The following is a 13,386-nucleotide window of genomic DNA, read 5'->3' on the forward strand; positions in this document are numbered from 1 at the left end:
CTGGGACTCGGCATGCAAATGAGTAAGTGCGAGAGTCCCGTCCCCACACTTCTCTCCACCATCAAATCCTCTAGAGTTAAAATCAACAATCTCTTCTTAGAGTGACTTAATTCGACTCAAGTTTGTAGTGTCATTTGAAGACTTTGAAAACACATACTAATTACTTGTCATCGCAGCATTCCAGTAACACAGAATTGTATTTCCCCCAAAAAGATTGTCAGAAGAGCTGAATAAAATGTCCCATGGCCTGCCAACAGTGCCCTTTTCCAACTTCTCAGGCAACCCACGGGCTCATCTGGATTCAACCGGTAGACGGTAAAGAATCAAAACGATGCTATACGTACCATAAAGATCAGGATTGCTGCGGATATACAGCCGCACGAAGTTTTTCCCTGGTATCGGCAAAAGAGACCCTTTTATCCTGTCAAAGACCTGGAAAATAACACAGCGGTAAGTCTACTGAAGATGTCTTTAAAGTTTAATAAATTCAAATACTGCTTAACTGAAACTCTGTTATTACAGCTCTTACAATAAGAGTATTTTTAAATGTCAACCTTTACTTTTATAAGAACATATCCAGGATACAAAAGCTTTCACGTCATGTGACTGTTTAACCATAAAAGACAAAAGTTTCCACTACCAGTGAAAAGAAAGGTGAAACTGATTTACAAACCTGGTAAGTGTCTACATCAAAGAATGTTTGATAGTATTCAAATGTCCAGAAGGGGGAGCTTTTCTTCTGTCCAGCAAGTAACTGTCAGAGGTAAAATAAAATGTAATGAACACGGAAGTAATTTCCTTCTATCACCTACATAGACACTGGGTGCTGATCTAATGGCAAATCAAGACGCATGGAAGATGGAGCTCTTCGGCATTCATCAACTTTGCAACAGCTGTGCCCAGCTCAGCCTGATAGAAAACAAGCTTCCGTTTTTGAAGTCACACCGAAAGGCTTCAATTCCTGGTCCGTCCACCAGGGAGAGACTTATCAAATCACTAGACTGTTCTCCCAAAAAAGCACTGTGAACAAGATCCCCCTTTCAGGATTATAAGAAGGCTTGGCTCAGTTCTATATAACCTGTATCAGGTACGCATAGATACACACTAACATGTACAAACTTTCTCAAGATTCTTACACTATCACCACCTGAATTCTCAAAAAATCGATCTACTGATTTACTTTCACATACTAAAAACTTAAAATATACTCCTCTGATGACAAAAAAAAAAAAAAAATACACACACACAAACCAAAGAAGCTAAGAAAACAAAAAAGAACATTAAAAAAACCAAAAAACCCCACAAAATTCTAATTTAGAAGAGGCACATGAGGGCACATCGGTCCCAACAGCACAGCTATTCGACAGCAGAATGAAAGCCCCTTGCCACTTCAGGTCTTTCATGAGGAGTCACACAGCACAAGGCACAGATGGCCTTCTGCATGACAAGGGAAGGTGCTCCAGTAGGTATTTTTTGTTCATTAAAAGGACAATTTTTCCATAATTTAAGTTGCCCAATAATGGCAGTGGCCGCTTTCCATGGTAATGAACAGCCTGCTTCTGGAGGTATTCAAGTGCTGTCTTTCTGACATACCACAGACGGCATTTATATCCTGGGAGGAAAGCTGAAACAAAGGAAACCGAAGTTTCTTTTGAACTCTAGTATTGATTGATCTAGTATTGATCAAGATAATTGAATTGCACATGTTCTGTAAGTTAGGACAAGGAATTCAGTATCTACCATAGACTATTGGTAACATCTTCCCAATTCCTAGATGAATTAAGATAATGGATAGAATGTTTCAGTTTTAAGATTTCTTTCCCCTTACACATTTTTTGAACTTTTGATGCCTGCTGTTGCTCAGTGTGATGGTTAATTTTATGCGTCACCTTGCTAGGTCACAGCGCCCAGATATTTGGTCAGACATTATCCTGGATGTTTCTGTGATGGTGTTTGGATAAGGTTTACATTTAAATTGGTGGACTTTCTGAGTAAAGCAGATTGCCCTCCACAATGTGGGGAGGCCATAGCAATCAGGAGCAGGCCTGAAGAGAACAAAAGGGGGACTTCTCTGAGCAAGAGGGACTTCTCCAACAGGCTGCCTTTGGAGAGCTGCTATACCAGCTCTTCCTGGATCTACAGCAAAATGTCTTTGGACTCAAACTCCAACTCCTTCTTGAATCTCAGCCTACCAGCTACTTTTAACAGATTTTGGATGCACCAAGCATCCACAATCACATGAACCAATTTTTTAAAAACAAACCTCTTTCAGGATACCTGGCTGGCTCAGTCAATCGAGGGTCCAACTCTTGATTTTGGCTCAGATCATGATCTCATGGGTTGTGAGATCAAGCCCCGGGTCGGGGAGTCTACTTGAGGATTCTCTCCCTCTGCCCATTCCCTCACTTGTGCACTCACATGAAATAAATATTTTTCAAATATTAAAATAAATACAGGGGTGCCTGGTCAGTTAAGCATCTGCCTTTGGTTCAGGTCATGACCTCAGGGTCCTGAGATTGAGCCCTGAGTTGGGCTCCCTGTTCAGTGGGGGGGTCTGCTTCTCCCTCTGCCTCTCCCCCTTCTCATGCTCTCTTTCTCTCTCTCAAATAAATAAAATAATTTTTTAAAAAATTAAAATAAATAAACCTCTTTCTCTATAAATATACATTGTATTGGTTCTGTTTCTCTGGAGGACTAAAATTAATTGTGTATACAGAGGCAAGTTATTTAAACTTTGTGCCTCAGGATTCCCCTTTGTAGAATGAAGATAAGAATAGTTCCTTGTATATGAGTTGTTTTGAGGATTCAATAAGATGATCCAATAAGGAACTTTAAATGGTGTCTGCAGCTATTAAACACAGAATGAACACCAGATATTGTAATGATAATGATGACAATAGTCAACATTGCTATTTTCTTATATTTCAGATGAGGAAACCCAGTTGTGGGGAAGTTCAAGTACCTTACCCAAGACCACATAGCTATTACTACTGGCTGGGCCAGGATTCAAAGTTAGGGTCCTAGGCCTAAGATCTTTTTCTTTTTTTTAAAGATTTTATTTATTTGACAGAGATCACAAGTGGGCAGAGAGGCAGGCAGAGAGGTGGGGGGAAGCAGGCTCTCTGCTGAGCAGAGAGCCCGATATGGGGCTCGATCCCAGGACCCTGAGATCATGACCTGAGCTGAAGGGAGATTAACCCACTGAGCCACCCAGGTACTGCTCCTAGGCTTAAGATCTTGCCACAGTATCTAGTATACAAGGATATTTAATTTAGCATAAACTTCAATACTTATTTTGATATTTCATGGAGTTCCACAAAGACCACCTGGCACCCAAGAGCTAAACTATTTAATAAGCCTCTGGACTCAATGCTATAAACGGGTTACTCCTCTAGGGTATTACAGTCATGTCTGCATTTATAAAATATTAATAGAGGGATGCCTGGGTGGCTCAGCTGGTTAAGCCGCTGCCTTCGGCTCAGGTCTTCATCCCAGGGTCCTGGGATCGAGTCCCACATTAGGCTCCTTGCTCATCAGGGAGCCTGCTTTTCTCTCTGCCTCTGCCTACCCTCTGCCTGCTTGAGCCTTCTCTCTCTCTCTGACAAATAAATAAATAAATAAAGTCTTTAAAATATTAATAGAAATACTATTTTCCAGAACATACCAATAGTACACACAGAAATAAATCTTTGTGCTCAAAACCAGCCCCCTGATATTTACCATCCAACCAGATACAGAAACCTAGAGGTCTTCCTAGAACTCTCTCTCTCCCTCAACCATTTCCCACCAAGTCCTACTGACCCCACCCCCCAAAGCACCTGTGTCCAACTCTAGTTCTGGCTTCATCACTTCTAGCCTAGACCACCTCCAGGGTCGCCTTCCTGGCCTTCTGGCCTCCAGTCCATCTCCTTCCAATTTATACCTAAAAAGGCCACAGTATCTTTATCTTTTAATTTAGCTGGCCATATCATCTAAAATCTTTCAGTAGCTCCTGATAGCTTTCAGAATACAATTCCTATTTATTCGATTGGGTCCCTGCCGAGCCATGTGGCCTCATCTTCTGTCTTTACCTATATTTTGTTCCCAATGTAAGTGAAGACAGGAAAAATGCTGTGTGTGCCATGTTCTTCTCTGCCTCTTTGGCTTTGCCAAAACAATTCCCTTTGCCTAGATCACCCTTCCCTGCTTTCTTCCCTTGGCCACCTCCTACTTTGGTGCCAAGACTCAGTTTAGGGTTCACTACCTCCCCAATGCCCTCGCTCTGCTCCCACAGCCCTGGTGTCCCCTCTACCAGCATGCTTCTCATGGGTAACAATGCCCTGGGTACCTGTCTGTCTCTCCCCCTACCCCCACTCCGAGGCAGAGGACACATGTGACCCACCTTTGGGTCATCACTGCCCAGCACTCTGTGTGGCACCAAGGAGACAGTGAATAAATGCATGAAGAAGTTTTTAAAACGTTAAAAGGAAAAACCAATTTCAAAGGCAAGTTCAAACCTCAGTTTTGTCGGAGTCATCGTTCCCCAGCAACTCATCGTCCTCTTCTCCCCCTGAGCCTCTGGGGAGTCCTGGTTGGTGTGTCGGGCTCTCACTAGGACCCTCGATGTGAATCGTAGTGGCACCAGGGTTTGCTGCTGAAGTGGCTGCATCACTGAATTCTGAAAGCAATCCGAGGCCTTACCCACACTGGAAATGCTAGACTTTTCATTTAAAGGCAAGCTGTTACAACCCCCGTTTAGCTATAGACTCTACTTGATACAAATGGCAAAAGGCTCTGAAGAAAAACTCATCTAGAAATCAAGCTTGGAAAAAGGATTACAAACACAACACAATCTGGAGTCAGACCTGGATTTTAGTCCTGGTTTAGTTACTTACTAACAAAATGAGCTTGAGTAAATAACCCAATGGTGATAAGCTTTGGTATTCTCATCTACACAACGGGGAGAACAATACTTATCTTCAGAGAACAGTATCTACAGAGAATTTGGGGAAAGTTAGAAATCTTACCCGAGTCAAGTCCTTAGCTGAGTGGCTGGCCCACAGCAAGTACCCAATCTAAACCTCTCTTCTTTGATTCAAGGTCAAAAAATGTTAATGCAAGTTATTTTTTCCGAGAATTCCTATGTAATTACCATGGAAAACATAGGGTCAAAAGTGAAAGTAGAAACCACAGAATAAATAAATATTCATTTTATATCAGTCTTTACAACAATATGTTCAAAAGTACAAAATCTTCCATCAGCTTCCATCAGGGAGGTGGAAAGAGTAGGAAAGACTGTTAAGTTGGACATTTGGGGTGTTTCCAACTTTTCATTACAAAAATAGCACTGTAAGAAGTTTCTGCAGAGAAAAGCCCTTGAGTTATTACCTATGAACACTGATCACTGCAATCACCAGGACAAGGAGTACAAACCATTCATAAGGCTCTTAAGCCATGGTGATAAATTGTTTTCCAAAAGAACCTCAACTGCTGACAACCACCAGCAATGATGGAGACTTCCTGTCTCTGGGTATTCTAACAAACTTTATTTAGCTGCTCTTGAATAAAACTCAAGGCAGCTCTGAACCTTGGAAGGATTAAGGAAGAGTACCGGCAGGGCACTATTGTAAAACTACAAAGCATAGGGGTGCCTGGGCGGCTCAGTTGGTTGTGCCTTTGTGCCTTTGGCTGAGGTAACAATACTGGGGTCCTGGGCTAGAACCCCAGTTGGGATCCCTGCTCAGCTGGGAGTCTGCTTCTCCCTCTCCCTCATTCCTCTGCTCGTGTGCTCATTGGTTCTCTCTCTCAAATAATTCAATAAAATCTTTTTTAAAAATTAAAAAATAAAACTACTAGCATACACGAATCCTACAACAGGCAGTTTTGTTAAGCGCTTCAACAGTGTGATGCTAGTTTTTAAAAATTACTTAAAGGTATTATTCTCCCAGAGAGTAACGCCCTAAGGACTGGATCTCTCTGTGCCTACTTTATGATCAGAAATTCTAGTTGATTTACAAAGAAGCAGTTTTGTGTGCCATTCATGCTGGTCTTTTTAACATTGCTTTAAGCTTATTGCAGTATATGTATTGGGATTTTTCTGTAAAATGGGTGTGATTTTCTCTGAATACAGGTATGTGACAACAAGAGAAGTTGCTTGCATACCAGTTCAAATTGTTCTATATAAAAATGCTGTTAAAAGATACAGCTAGGTTACCCTAGTACCTTTTTTTTTTACTTGAAATGTTAAATCCTTTATAAAGACCATAGCAGGAAAACAGTGTAATTTTTTTTCAATTGCTAAATATAAAATGTTTGAGAATTTTAATTTTCTTTTATGTGTGCTATCTCAAAATATGGGGGGAATATAACAAATCAAAACTAATTTTTTGTAGACAGCCATTACATTTTTTAAACTGTTTCAATGCTGATGTATGTTCTACAGAAGAGAATGGTTCTAGGATAACTAGATGGGAATGGGCCTCTAGGATAACTAAGCCCACTCTTACTGTCTTTCAGCTATGTAAACAGTTTTAGGGTGAGAACCAGAACGACTAAAATTAATTAGGTGGCTGGTGTGTAACAATTAGTCAAGCCTCAGTCTGCAGTGTTGGAGTAGCACGGTGCTCTGGAGTGAGAGGGTCCTTTGTTTAAGTTAAGACTAACACTCCATGACCTTGGGCAAACACCTCTGTATCTCTGAGTCTCTGTTTCTAAAACGCAGATAACACCTATCTTAGAGAGATTTGGGGGATGATATGAGATAATAATAAATATTGTCATAGCTATCATTTGTTGACTGGACAGGACACTAACATTTAAAAAGATGGTCACAACTGAGGGAGTCAGACAGAGGAAGATACACTTAAGTCTCATATTTAAAAAGCAGTAGTTCAGTGGGCAGTCTCATATTTAAAAAGCAGTAGTTCAGTAGTTCAGAAGGGCATGCCAGAAGAAGAGAGAGTCACTTGAGAGGGAGAAAGGACAAAGATGTTCAAAGGAGGATGATGAGATGCCTGGGTGGCTTAGTCATTAAGCGTCTCCCTTCAGCTCAGGTCATGATCCCAGGGTCCTGGGATCAAGCCCCACATCAAGCCCTGAACCAGACTCGTTGCTCAGCGGGAAGCTTGCTTCTCCCTCTCCCACTCCCCCTGCTTGTTTTCTCTTCTCACTCTCTCTCTGTCAAATAAATAAATAAAAATAAAAAATAAAAAGGAGGATGATAATTCCTCTATTTGAGGGGATTAAGAAGGGCTTCTCAGAGGAGATGCCACACAAGGACAGCCAGAGGTGGGGTAGGGATGGCACTGCACACAAAGGGCATGTGAGGAGCAACAACCAGAAGATGGAGAATGTGTGCCCTGTTTGAGAAACAGCAGGTAGCTTGGTTTGACTGGAAGGTAGCGTGTGTACCTCTCACTGTCCACACGTAATGCCACATATGAGTTATTCGTGTCCATCTCAGCTCCTAGAGGGCAAGCCTAGTGTGTTCTTTATTTCCATCACCAACATTCTCTGGTTCTACATGCTGGCATATCCTGGCATACGCTCTGTGTGGTCTCTGTTCCTTTTCTGACACAGTGTCTCCCACCTGAAGGGACCTGATCTCCACTTTCTCACCTGAACTACCATCTACCTCAGGAAAGCCTTTCATGACCTCCACAGCATCCTGCGTTCTCTTCTAAAGAGCAAAATCCTAAACACCATTTATCCCATCCTCTGTGATTTGGCTCTGGCCTCATCTCTAACCTCCCCTTGTGCTAGTGTCCCTGGCCGTCTGTGCTCTGGCAGATTGGCCTTCCTTCAATTACTTGGGAAAAAAGTCAAATTTCTGCCCTCCTCAGGGGCTTTGCATATGCTGTTCTCTACGCTGAACTTTCTCCCACTGTACTTAGAAAGGATGACCAAGGAGGGCCTCTCAAATGAACTGAGATTGGAACAGAGTGAGGGAGCAAGCCCCATGGCTATCTGGAAGAATTCCCAAACAGAAAAACGGCACAAAAGAAAGGGTGTACTTGGTGTCTAGGAGGGACAGTGACAGGCCCATGTGGGAAGGGCAGAGAGAAAAAGGGCAAGAGTAGCAGGAGAGGAGATCAGAGGACGTGGAGGGTTGGAGCACTTCAGGCCTCCTAACACAGAAAACGCTCTGGCTTCCATTCCTAGTGAGATGGGAGCCACTGGAAGGTTCTGAAGGAAGGACATGATCTGACTTAGTTTCAAAGGACTACTGACTGCAAAATACAGACTGCAAGGAAGCAAGGGAGGAAAGCAGGAAGACCAGAAGGAACGTAAGGGCTGTAATCCCCACAAGAGGCGATGGTGACCTTGAGCATGATTAGAGGCAGAGGTGATGAGAAGTGGTTAGAAGCTGGTTGTATGTTGAAGATGGAGGTGTATTTCTCTTTAAACATCCCATCTCTTCCTCAGATAACATCGGCTGTGAAGCCAGGCTGCCTGGGTTCAAGCCCTGCTTCACCACCTGCTAATTATGTGACCATTAGGCAGATTACTTAATTTTTCTGTGCCTCAGTTTCCTTGCTGGTAAACAGGGAGAATAAAATAACTATTTCCTAAAGTTAACATAAAGATCAGATGAACTAATAATATTTGTAAAGCAAAACAGCACCTAATATACAGTAAGTGCTGTGTGACTGTTTGCAAGACAAATAAGCATTTGTCCATCCCTAGCCTAGGTCGGGCTCCAGGTTATAAGTGATGAACTGCTCCATCAGCACTTTCATAGCTTGTGGATATATATTTAAGTGATCATTTACCAAATTAATGGCTCCCCCACTAGACTGAGAGCTACGTAGGGGAGGGAACTGTCTTGCTCACTCTTCTATCCCTGATAACTAGAACGACTGCCGGGTTCCTAATCACACTCATGAGATATTTACTATTTCAATGAAGGAATGACCTGATCACCTTTCACCATGATTACCTTTTTACACTTTTATCTACTCCAGCAAGGTAAAAAACTTCTCTTTTATCTTTATATCTCCTATATCTAGTAAGTTGGAAGCACAAAGTGGGGGCTTAGTAAATGTCTCTTGAACTAAAGCAGTAACTCTATAAACGTTTTTTGTAATCACTGTGTTCAATTAATGATGTTACCAATCTAAAGGGCTATTTGGCAAAAAAAAAGAACAGCGGGTGTAGACAAACAAAAGACCTGGATGTGGCCGACATTGTTTTACCAAGATGTTTGAAATAATCTTTTTAAATATAAATGCCAGTCTATCAATGAAAACCCATCTCTGTGACTGTGGAAATAACTGATCATAAAAGGTGGGCACCCAGCTGATGTACCTTCAAACTGCAAGTCATCTACAGCTGCCATTCAGCCAGTGGGTCTTCTCCCAATTATTAAGAAGAAAATGTGCAGAGGTCTAAAAAGGAGAAATAAATAAATTTCATAGGATACCAGAATAAATATATGCAAACAATTCTTATTTCACTGTTAGAAATGGTACTGATTCCCCCGCCCCCCCCGCCTCCTTTTTTTAGTGGGGTGTGACACGTCCTGTATAAAGACAACCATTTAGCAACAGATATTATGAAACTGTCATAAATAAACTAACCCCGGGGGATCAAAGGTTCCATCCAATATCACTCACTCTGTGTTGAAGAACCAGGTACAGATTGGAGATTTAAGGGTGAGGAAGGGGAGGCTACAGTCCGAGAGATGGTCATGAGCACAGTGAAGAGCAAAGGCAGGTCAGCCTAGCCAATGGTTAAGGGCACAGGCTCTAAAGTCAAACAGACCTGGGTTTGATTCCCGATTCTGCTTCTCCTCGCTGTGTGACTGTGGGCTCCTCTGGGCCTCAGTTTTCTCATCTGTAAAATGGGTTCGTAATGGTACCTACTCACAACGTGTCGGAGGCCATTAAATGAGACAGGGAGTGTAAGGCGCTTAGTGTACAGCCGAGCAATTAGTAGGTGCTGAAGTGAGGGCCACCCTGCAGCCTGGGACACACTGAACCCCAAGCAGGTCTGGGAAAGAGCTGCCCAAGAAGCAGAGGCAGTGTTTCAGGGGGAGGAGCTGGGCTGCAGCCCGCCAGGCGAGCAGGAGATCGCGGGCCCCCTCTGTCCCCGGCGGGCCGGCACACCCTGCCGCCTCACCTCCGGGGCCTCGGAGTCCAGCCGGTCGTGGGAAAGCTCCGGACTCAGTTCCTCCGCGTACGTTCGTGCCCTGCCAAGTTGCCGGAAGCCGGAGATCCGGGGGGCGGGACTTCTCCGCCTCCTCCGGGCAGAGCCCCGCCTCCTTAAAGAGCCCCAGCACCGGGACACGTCGTGGCCCGGGACTCCAGAGCCGGCACTCCTCCCTTACCTCCCCACCCCCCGCGCTCCGTCGAGGCAGAGGTTCGGGTTCTTAAAGAGACAGACGCCGCCAGGTCCCGTGGGGAAACTGTGGGGTTTGGGGTTGGGGGTGGGTGCACAGAGAATTCTCAAGCGTGTGGGGTCTTCTTCCTGTTTATCTATACCCTTTTCTTTATTGAAATATAAAATACTATAACGAAGGACGGTTGTCAAGAGACAAAAAGTCATCAATATTCCTCACATTCTATTTTGGCCACAAAAATTTAATTAACCGGTGATGGAGCGGATTAGTCAAATCGCTACCGAGTTGCGAATGGGTGGGTGATGGAGGGCTGGTGATGTCTATTCACGTGGACGCCCCCCAGTAAGTGTGGTACTCCCGCGCCCCCTCCTTCTGTCCCGGGTGGGGGCGGGGGCGGGGAAGCGGTAGGCTATGGCCTCCCGCACCCCCTTTTCCCCCATGGCGCTCACCGCCACCCCCAGCCCGGCAGGGACCCAGTAAACCACGGCGGAGGTGCACTGGCGGACCTGGTGAGAAACGTTTTGCCTTGCCTTCTGTCTTGGCCTGGTTACGCCTACACTGCCTTCCAGCTTGGGGGGCCATTTTCTCCTCACTGAGAAAGCCCGCCTTGGCCTAGGACCTCGCCAGAACTTCTGCGCTCCCCTGTCTCCTGGGCTTGCTTCCAGCACCGCGACTGCTATTGTCTGCCCACCTTTACCAGCTTGGGAGCCATCGGATTGCAAGGGCCAGGAACGTCTCTGGTCTCTGGGTGCCCAGAGCCCAGCACGCAGTACTTGTTCACTGAAGGTTAACTGTAGAGTGGACAGGTTCTGGCTGTCTGAGTCCCAGAATCCTACTTCCGGGCTCACACAAGGTGGAAACTGTGGCTTTGGCCTCACCACACCCGACCCTTGTGATCAACTTAGAAGACTTGACATCTGACTAATCAATATATATATATGTATTCTTATGCGTACACACATACAATGTATTTGCTGAACTGACATCATGATCAGACTTTATGCGTGCAGGATCTCTAATTCTCAGAAAAATCTTGCAGGCTTGAGGTGACTCTCCTCATTTTATAAAGAGAAAGTTGAGGCTTAGAGTATGTGCAGGGTTCTTTGGTTGTATAGGTACCAGGAATGAACCACAATGCACAAGTTCAGGTGCCCAAATATGTCAAACGCCTCTTATGACCCATTTCAGGTCCTCTTGGCCTCACCTGCTGCTTATTTCACCACTGTGGACATTACTCGGGCACCAGGAGTTAGAACCTAAGTGAGCATCTCCTCAAGTCCATGCCTCAGGCTTCTCACTTGCATCATGGCTTGTGTCTTGGCGGTCATGGGTCTGCTGTAATTGGTCAACATGGGGACAGGAGAAACCCAGGATTGCAGGGGTGGGCAGCAGATGATGCGTTATGGGACACCTCTTTAATAAGAGTGAACAACTGATGCTTCTCTCTTTTTTCCCTTCAGAAAGACCCTCCTCAGATAGTTCATAAAGCTTTCTCTCTTGCAGGATCAAGCAACAAATGCCTTAGGAAGTGACCGATTTGATAATGTATCCTTGCCATGGCTGTCCTTCCTTCCCTGCTTTAAATCCCCATGCCTCACTCTTGGCTCTTGGACTCACACTTGCCAATAAAGTCCTCGTATGAGGAACTTACATTAAGGCGTGCTGGTACCAAGAATGGCCCCAGGAATCAGCCCTCAGGTTGGAATTTCCGAACTGGCCTGGTCAGTGGTGAGATGGCCAAAACCCCATTGCTGGGGTAAGTGTGTGTGTTGTGGGGGGCAGGTGAGAAAACCAAGGCTATGTATTTCTTCTCTTGGAAACAGAAATAAAAGTTATATGGATATATTAGTCATAGTGATATACAAGTTTTGGCTCAAAATGAGATAAGAGTCAAAGATGACTGGTTTAACTAAATTCTCAACTGCAGGCTGTTTTGCTCCGAGGGGGTATTTGGCAATATCTGAAGTCATTTTTGATTGTTGCAACTGGTGGTATGCTACTGGGGTGCTCCTGGTCACCACAATTCTCAGCACCCTACGGGCCACAGGGTAGGCCCTCACAACAAAAAATTGTCTTATTCAAAATGTCAGTGGTGTCAAGATGGAAGAACTGAGCTCAAATGTTCAGATGTCCTTATCTTGTCTGCACAAGTAGTTAAGCCCAAGTAGGTGAGCTCAGCGGGTGATGCGAACCACTGAGTAAGGGAACCCACTCTTGCTGTCCCTTAGTTAGAAGGAGAGAAGAAAGAGAGGGGAGGGGGAGCTGAGGAGCAAGTCTTGCACTGATGGACAGGGAAGTGGGGTGGACGGGCCACTCTGGTTAGGCATGCATGTGACCCTGGCTGAGTCCCTCAGCTTTCTACTGGTGATCACACAGCTGAGCCATGCTCCAAAAAGCATCCCTAACACCCTATGAGTGACACCCATCCCAAGGAGCGCTGTGGGAGGATCTCACCCTGACTCTTGGGGTGACAAATGAGGGATGAGCAGTTGGTACCACTTTAATTTTTTTTCTTTTGGGTTTTCTAACAAACAGTACTCTTGTCCTTTTTAAAGTGTGCCTCTGATAATCTCTTCCCAGTTCCACAGGCCAGTGAAACCACCTTTGTAGTGGAAAGTCAGCAATGGTAGAACTAGTTACATTACAGAAATTAGCCAATGCTACATGTAAGGGGTTGATTTGTTGTAATGTTAATTGTCTAGACCAGGGCTGGTAGTCTTTTTCTAGAAAGTCCAGAAGAGTTAATATTTTTAGCTTTGTGGACTGCATAGTCTTTTGCAACTAGTCAACCCTACTGCTGTAGCACAAAAGCAAACATAGGCTAAAGTATAAGTGAATGAGCAAGCTGTATTCCAATAAAGTTTTATTGACAAAAATAGGCTAGAGGGCCAGATTTGGCCATGGCCCACAGTTTGCCAACCCTGTTCTAGATTTACGAAAGTGACCGAGAAAATGTTGAAGTGAAGGTTAAATCTAAAAGTATGTGTTGTGCCTGTAGTAGTAATATTCTGAATAACACATAAAATCGAGGGAGTATTCAAAAACAAGTTCCTCACATCTTGAACAAA

The 13,386-nt window shown here is 44.3% G+C and overlaps 1 protein-coding gene across 4 annotated transcripts in view; it reads right to left on the reverse strand.

Moving 5' to 3' along the window:
• Positions 1 to 10,201, reverse strand: part of YIPF1 (Yip1 domain family member 1) — a 38,548-nt gene extending 28,347 nt beyond the window's left edge. For 3 of the 4 annotated variants that reach the window (XM_059374813.1, XM_059374810.1, XM_059374814.1), the window contains exons 1-6: positions 10,099 to 10,201; positions 9,742 to 9,813; positions 9,286 to 9,365; positions 4,497 to 4,657; positions 674 to 754; positions 345 to 432 (exon numbers count right to left, since the gene is read on the reverse strand). In XM_059374813.1, the coding sequence (XP_059230796.1) occupies positions 345 to 432; positions 674 to 754; positions 4,497 to 4,657; positions 9,286 to 9,316 (361 nt within the window). In that variant the 5' untranslated portion in view covers positions 9,317 to 9,365; positions 9,742 to 9,813; positions 10,099 to 10,201. The remainder of the gene's footprint in view (positions 1 to 344; positions 433 to 673; positions 755 to 4,496; positions 4,658 to 9,285; positions 9,366 to 9,741; positions 9,814 to 10,098) is intronic. The other variant, XM_059374811.1, reaches the window with a different exon arrangement.
• Positions 10,202 to 13,386: the final 3,185 nt, after the last annotated feature.

Source organism: Mustela nigripes, chromosome 14 (assembly GCF_022355385.1).
Source record: "Mustela nigripes isolate SB6536 chromosome 14, MUSNIG.SB6536, whole genome shotgun sequence".
Classification (NCBI taxonomy): Eukaryota; Metazoa; Chordata; class Mammalia; order Carnivora; family Mustelidae; genus Mustela; species Mustela nigripes.